Source organism: Mercenaria mercenaria, chromosome 2 (assembly GCF_021730395.1).
Source record: "Mercenaria mercenaria strain notata chromosome 2, MADL_Memer_1, whole genome shotgun sequence".
Taxonomy (NCBI): domain Eukaryota; kingdom Metazoa; phylum Mollusca; class Bivalvia; order Venerida; family Veneridae; genus Mercenaria; species Mercenaria mercenaria.
The window spans coordinates 65,915,460-65,923,893 of NC_069362.1; the positions used below are offsets into that span (position 1 = coordinate 65,915,460).

The 8,434-nt window shown below is 32.1% G+C and overlaps 1 protein-coding gene across 1 annotated transcript; it reads right to left on the reverse strand.

Annotated features, from left to right (window-relative positions):
* Window positions 1–842: 842 nt before the first annotated feature.
* LOC123566652 (uncharacterized) lies at window positions 843–2,255 on the reverse strand. The gene has a single exon (XM_045360979.2). The coding sequence runs from the start codon at window positions 2,253–2,255 to the stop codon at window positions 843–845; it is 1,413 nt and encodes a 470-aa protein (XP_045216914.2).
* Window positions 2,256–8,434: the final 6,179 nt, after the last annotated feature.

The window sequence follows — 8,434 nt, forward strand, 5'->3', positions numbered from 1 at the left end:
CTTGTATTATCTGGCTTGCTTGGTTGACATTAACGGGGTTTTGTGGAATTTGAAAGGTTGTGCTTCAAGCAAAATACATGTCATAACAAAGCACTCAACCACACATGCAATTTATGAGTGTATTTAGATGTTAAATGATCAGAGTAGAATAAATTGTAGTTAGTACAAAATCAGATTTAAAGTTCAATACACTGCCGAAACAAAGTAAAATAATAGGAAAACAGAACATAAAAGAAACTGATTAATGAAAAATTGCAAACGAAACTACAGTGGAAGATAGTAACCCCCCCCCCCCCCCTCCCCATTTATCATACTGACTCCACATATTTCCGTGGAGGTTCACTAATAATCTAGGCCGGAGCTATATTAGAGCAGTTCATACAGGTTTTTTCTGTCGTTGACGAAAGCATAAACGATACGGAGTGTCTGCAGAGACAACGATGGAAAATAAATTACCACTTGTTCAGTATGCATAGTACCCATTTACCGATCATTGAAATGGGTTAGTGAATTTTCGCGTTCATGACCATGGTGTTGATCAATTTAGGTTTATTGCTTCCAAATGTTATCAGTTTTATCTCATGCATTTCTCTTTTTTCAAGGCCTAACTCTTTTGCCAATTTCTCAGTAACGTACGTCCTGTGAGATCCTGAATCAAACAGAAGTCTTATCTCTTTTTCACATACACCAGTTTTATTTCTCACATTTGTCCTAGCCGTTTGCATGAGCACCATTTCATCACCAGATATCAAAGCATTCTCTTCAGCACATTCCTGCTCTTTATCGTCCTGAAACTTCTCATTTGACAAATGTACGTGCACTTTCATTTAAGGACTTTGAAACTATTGTCCGAGGACAAAGACTCCTGTGGCGGCTGTCTTTTTCTCCAAAGTAAACACAATTATGTTTCGTTTGCAATCTTTTGCAACATGATTATTTCTCAAACACTTGAAGCAACTGCCTTTTATTCTCTGTTTTCTTTCTTCAATTGTTCGGTAATTTGGGCACTCGTCGCTCCAATGCATCTGTTCACAGTATCTACACTGTCTAGCTGAATATTTCACTTCCGCTTTTCTATCTTGAGCCAGTAACATTTCGCTACTAGACTTCCTGTATCCGGAACTACTTTCACTACTGAATTTGGTCTTGTAAAGGGTTTTATCATCTATGTCATTCGTGTTTTGTCTATATCTGTTGATTGGAGGAGCTTTGTCATGCTGTGTGCTTCTTTTATCATCTTGATCTGTTCGCTCACGAGCAACTATATATTGATTTATTCGTTCTCTCAAGAATATTAAAGTCCATTCTTTTGTTGTCCCTTTTTGTATTTCAAGCTGTAACAGCACCTCCTTTGGTAGTTTTGACTTAATAATTGACACAAATACTTCCTGTTGCACATCTTTTCCAAGCACTTCAAGACTTCTTAAATGTTTTTCTACTTGGTCTAAGAACACACGTAGACTTGATGTTTTGTTCATCGGAGGAGTCAGATTCACTAACTTAGAGTAATGCAAGTCTACAACTTCATGTGCATTTCCGAATCTCTCTTTCAACAATGATAAAGCGACATGATAATTTGCATTGGTTAATGGTAGTCCCGATATTGCACTCTTTGCTTCTCCAAACAGCTTGCTTTGAAGATAAGTAAACTTCTCTATATCAGACAACCTCTTGTTACTATGAACCGTGCATTCAAACGAATCCCAGAATTCAAGCCATTTAATTTTATTTCCACCAAATGAAACAAGATCCAACTTCGGTAACTTGACAGACGTTTTGTCAGTGTCGCGTTTAATTTGTTTCTCTATAAACTCTTTTTGCTGAGCCTGTTGATTTAACATGAATTCTTTCATTTGATTTTGTATTTCGAACATTTTTTCATCCGTGAAAACTTCAGAAGGTTTGCTTTCTGTTTTACCTGCTGTTCTTAGATCATCTTTGAAATATTTCAAATCAATACACACTTTTTCAACTGTTTCACTCAAGTCAAAATCATCATTCAATACTTCTTCAATGAATTCTTCTTCACTTTCATCTATCATTTCCAATAATTTATCTCTTTGTTTATCTAATTTTGCGGAGTACAATCCGAGAAAATCTATACACTTACTCACTTTTGATGTTAATTCACACAAATCCACTTCACTTACATCACTTCCCAATAACTCAGAGGCGTTTCCCAGCTCAATTTTCAATGCATTTCTGTACTTTGCCCGCAAGCCTTTGTTGCTTCTAATCACTGCCTTTGTTGCCATATTTATTTTCAGTTTTAAAATCCTTTATCTGATTAACATTTATAGACTTCTTGTATTCCTTTAAGTTTCCTTTCCCGGGTTCCGGCGCCATTCAATGTGGTGAAGGCATATCTATTTTATTTATTTTTTTCTTCAAACACACATCGACATTTATTTGACACTTTTTATACACTTTAATTTAATACAAAAACACCATCATAATTTATATTCATTTTATTACTCCAAAACACAATTTATATTTATTCCACTTAGATTATTTTCCAACTATATCAAACATGTTTTAATCCAGTCATGTGTAGATGTTACCACTTTTCTATTTCTTACTTATATAATTTTTTCTTAATGACAAATAACTGCTTTTATATGCTGGCTTTAACAAAGGCAAACAGTACACACAATGGAAGGAGCAGGCTCCTCTATACAAAGTTTAAATAGTACAAAGAGTGGAGCCTTATACAATGAGAGGAGTTTTCATTCATAGTTTATTGAATTAACATATATACATATACATATACAACAAAGGAGGAGCAGAATGCTCCAAAATCTAAATTTAGTTACAGAATAACAATATGCAAATATTATTCAGATAATCAAACACATAGTAATATTAAAGTCTTTGCGATATTCGCAACACATGGTTCTTATTGAATACCTAGATGTAGAGTATGACATGTACAGTGTTTTATTTTCTTTCTGGTCTAGTGCCAGTGGTTAAACCTAACCCTATAACCTTCAGTCAGTATATTGTACGCTCAATACATCCAATAGCGGCGATTTAAAGACCCACCACAATCTAGTGACCTTCTTTTCCCTCCCACATGAACTTCGTGAAAATCGGTATATTACTGGTATAATACAGCTATTCTACAAGATGACAGGTCATACTACAATATATTTAGACATTAAACACATTGCATATATATATATATATATGCAAAACTGTAGGTACTACAATCTTTATACCAACAAAATGTGTCCATAATCAGTATCAATATATATTTTCTAGTAATAAACAGGAAAATAGTTCGTGACCTTGTACTGATATAGATCGTATCTAACCAAGTTTGCTTAATTGTTTTTGTAACAGAAAAGAAATACGTGACTATTTCTATGTATCGCTCACGAAATCAATTCTGCCAGCATAACAGATTAAAACACGTCTATTTTAGTTTTTCTTTTTCCATTCTGCCAGCGTGACAGATTTACAACATTTTCTATATCCGTTTAGGCATGATACGGATGACGTTTTTTTTTTAAGTTTCCATATGTTTCGTAATAAATAAAAAATACAATAGAATAAAGAATTTTACTAAACAAAGAGGTTGTACGAGCGGACGTGAAGGGTGTTGCATTTTTTCACATGAACAGACTGGGTCGAGTTGTTACTATATATGTAATTTGGCGGGGTCTACAGCATTTTGTGAACAGACTTTAGATGATGTTAGATTGTGTCATGACAATGACAATTTATTTATGAATGTCGGCCACGGCCTATAACAAAAAAGTATTTGCAAATAATATATGACAAGAATAACTGGAACCAATCAGGAAGTTATGCAAAATCCGTATAGTGCTCAGGTTATATACAATGTTCCAATGTTAAATTTATATTCCTAAATGTTTCTATTAAAACACCTAAATACAATAACATGTGGTTATTCTGTATTTGCTCATGAAAAATCTCTGATGCATGAAAACTCTTTAAAACCACATATTTTAAGTACTAAGGTATTATAGAGAAATGAAGGTTTCATATAAATGTCCAGAAATAAATGTACTTTTATCTGCTATAGAAACACATATTTGTACTATTCATTCAATATATACGTAAATATAAATTCTCATTATATTCAATAATTACAATTTCACCGTAGTGGTTTTGCTGTTTATTTACTTCTTGTGTATTTAAGTAACACAAACTGGTAATATAATTGGGGAAAGATAATCTTTTTACAACCAAATAATCATGTAACAACTTATTCCTTGCTTTAGATGTGTAATGTGAGTACATTGCTAGTCTTTGAATAACACTGTCCGAGTTAGAACTCATTATAATATTGAATTCATGTACATAAGGATTGACATAAAATTTCCTAGCTATTTATCTTACTCTAAATGAAAACAATTTTAGGCATACTAATACAAAATGGAACTCATTTTCAACTTTATTATTACAATGTTTACATAATCTTTGCTCCATTGGTATACTATGATATCTACCACTTTCTTTTTTTAGATTTATTGAAGAAAGATATCATTTCACTAACGCATTTCTGAATTTTCTAATCGTTAAAACAATTACATATTGTTCATGTTTAAAGACATTACGCAGACAATTTAAGGCTATTGTGCCATTCCAGCAAATAATGGTCCTTCAGTTTCTGAACAAATGCTTTGATAAGAACATCTCCATTGTTTGCCCACCGATCATACTAAATATATCCACACCCATTGCTACACAGCATATTTCTTACAGCAGAGTACCAATTTGTTTGACCGCTATTGTCTACGCACTTTAGCATAAGACAACATTTTTGCAAGCCTATGTTGTCTCGTTTTAAGAATTTACACCAGTATCCAATGGCCTTTTTGCGGTATTCATTATCCAACAATAACCAAGCACTGCAACATGTGTTGGTTTTTGTTTGACACAAAATTATCTTTTACATGCATAGTTAGGTTCTAGCTTGTATGCCCCCAAATCTCAGCCCCATAGCTTAGACTAATTTTTGTGTCAAATATCCTAAAAACTACCTAGAACCTATGTAAGGACTCACTTGCCACTCTATTAAAGGACAACTGTTGTGTTAATATAACACCTATATAACTAAAGCAATTTAATTACAATTTCAGGATATTGGCTATTATGCACCCGGGTTCTTTTTTTTATAGTCTCCCACCATTGTTTTAGAAAATAAAGATTTTGAAAGGTTAACTTTAACTTTCTTTACATCACAAAAATCATTTGATAAATTCAATAATCTTTGTAGACCAACCGAATATGTCTGCGATGAATTCAGAGTATATAAGTTCATCGATAAAGATTAGAAGCCTTGTTTAAGCCTACTGAACAAAGGATACTAGTATAGTCTGTAAGACTTTCGTTTGTTCTAACATATGCTTACACCGTTTTGTACATGTCACATAGTTCACCTTTTAAACTAGATATTCTCAATGCATGCAAAAGTTTACGTCTATTTAAATATAAACGGTAAACAAATACATAAATCCTTTTAAACACATATATAAATGAGGTAAAACATTTCATAAAGTCATTAAATGCTATGTTTAATTTACAACCTGATTTCGAAAACTTTAGTATAAATATATAATCAATTGCAGTGGAGCCTTTTCGAGAGCCGGTTTGGTTTCTTGTCAAACGTATTTAAATAAAACGTCAATATACTTGCGTAAACTTTACTGAATGTATAAAAATAAAGATATACCACTGTAGGTTTGACAATAGCGGCATCTGATCCTTTGTTTTGGTCAATTATAATAAACTTACACTTTGATTAATAAATAAACATTCTCTACTACTGTCTAATTATGGCAGTTTTGTTGATTTTGAACTGCTGTTAATCGGTCATTTAAATATTCAAGTTTTGAATACATCTGACAGCAGTCAAGTGTTGATGAATATGGCAAAAAAGAAGAAAATGGATTTCAACTGTGCCGTGCCTCTCTTTAACATGATATCCTGTTTGAAATAAAAAATGTGATATACATGTACCGTACTCCTCCATGTACACATGAGTAACCTACTCATCATGAACACGTGTGTATCATACATTAACCCTACACACATGAACATACGAGCACCCTACTCACTATGTATTTACATATACCATACTCACCCTGTAAACACATGAACATAAGAGCACCCTACTCACTATGTATTTACATATACCATACTCACCCTGTAAACACATGAACATACGAGCACCCTACTCACTATGTATTTACATATACCATACTCACCCTGTAAACACATGAACATGACACTATCACTTGTATTTACGTATACCATACTCACCCTGTAAACACATGAAAAATCGAGCTCCCTACTCACTATGTATTTTACGTATACCATACTCACCCTGTACTGAACATCACACATATACTCTATGATTTAATATACAACTACCTGTAAACATGATTACATATGTATGGATACTTATGACAGGTCTCTCTCATGGTAATATTTAAGTCATCACCGGTCCACTCTAGACATACCATGTATTACTTATACCTTCTACCTGTACAACACATAACATACGACATACGCACTAGTATTTAGTATAAAATTATCAAAAACAACATAAGATGAGTAAGTACAAATCATGCAAACATAAGAAACCACAATACATCATCATGAATACGTTAATACATACCATCCTGAAACAAATAACATACAGAATTCTCACTTGATTTACGTTACCTACTCCTGATAAAACATATTTATGAAATGTTAAATAAAGTACGGAATTTGGCATGAAAAGGGGTTTTACATGTATCTCAGAAGTTTTTGGAAGTCGGGTATCAGGGTCTTTATTTTTTTAATTTCTTTCTTTTTTCTTATCTGATTATCCAATATCACGTGCTTTATGAACACTTTTGTAAAATTTTTCTTTTATAAACTAGAATTTTGGCCTTTGGGGAATAAGGTTAACTTGCCGTGTCTACCTTCAAATGAAATTTTGTTAAACTTTTGAATGGCAGTCACCAAAAAAAAAGAAACCCCGAATGGCAGGTACCACCAAAAGACGAAAAAGGAAAGGGAATCTTTAAAAAAAAGTTAAACCGCCGTGGCAGGTTTCCCCTTAATGAAAGAAAACCCCAAGGGAGGCCCTTTTTCAAATTTAAAAATTTTTTGGATATTTAAGAATTAAAAATGGAATTCAGGGAAAAAAAAAACTAAATAAAGGGACCCCAAGGCGGGAATATAAAAAAATTTTTAATATTTTTTTAAAAGCAAAAATTTTTGCCATTTAAAAAATTACCCCAAAACAAGTAAAAAATTCCCCTTTTAATTTTCCACGGAATTAAAAATTTCCCCGGGTCAAAAAACCCCGGAATGTAAAAAAAAATTTTAAAACCAAGGCGCCCCACGTAAATGAAAAGTTCCTTTTTTTTAAAATTTCTTTGTTCATAAGTTTTTGGTTTTGACTCTTTACCCCCGGGGACAAAATCAAAATTTCAATTTATTTTACCTAAATTATAGGGGTGACTGGGCTTAATGATGCCGGTAATTTGAAAACCCGGCCCCAATTTTTTAAAATTTTTCCCCCACGAAAAAATCCTGGAAAAAAAAATTGGGTGTATTTTTAATTAAATAAAAAAAAATTTTGAAAGTGATGCAAAAACAAACACCCCGGGGAAGAAACAATAGAATGCAATTTTTTTCCCCTGACAAATGGATAAAAAGGGACCTTCCCGGGTTTTAAAGAAAAATTTAGAAAACCCCCAAATTTAAAAAACCAAGGCAATTACCCCCCTTTTTGGGGGAAAAAACCCCTTAAAATTTTCTGTTTAATATAAGAAGTTTTTTTACACATATTAAAATCGTTAAAAGTAAAACCTTTTAAAAACCGGGGGGAAATTTTTTGGAAAATTTTCCCCCCATGTTTTAGGGGGTTAAGGGAAGTTTTAAAATTTTAAAGGGGTTTTTTTTTTTCCCCAAAGGACCTGTAATTTAAAAAATTTTTTTAAAACCTTTAAAAAACTTTTTTTGGGCAATCTTTAAAACGACAACCCAAAAACTTTCATTTTGTTTTTTAAATTTTTTGTACAAAATTAATGGTTCAGTTGAAATCAAAAAAATTAAGGGTTTTGTTTTTCCAAATAAAACCCCCCGGGGGCGTTAAATTTTTAAATTTTTTTTTTAAAAATTTTTTTTCTTTCGGCCAGTCTAAAAAAAATTTTTTTTTTTTTTTGAATATCGTTTTTAAAGGAAAAATTTTTTGTCGATAAACAAGAATTTACCCAAAAAAATAGTTTTTTAGTTGCTTTTATTATGTTTTTTTTTGATTTTAAAAAATATTTCCGGTTTGTTTTGATTTTTTTTTGCTTTACCAGTGTCTTCCTTGATTTTTTTCCCCTGTTGTTATAGAAAAATTTTTTAAAAATTTTTTTTTTAACAAAAAAAATAATTTTGTAGTTTTTTTGCCTTTTTTAAA

Coding starts and splice junctions, on each gene's coding strand:
- LOC123566652 (XM_045360979.2), bottom strand. CDS start 2,255: ATGGCAACAAAGGCAGTGATTAGAAGCAACAAAGGCTTGCGGGCAAAG.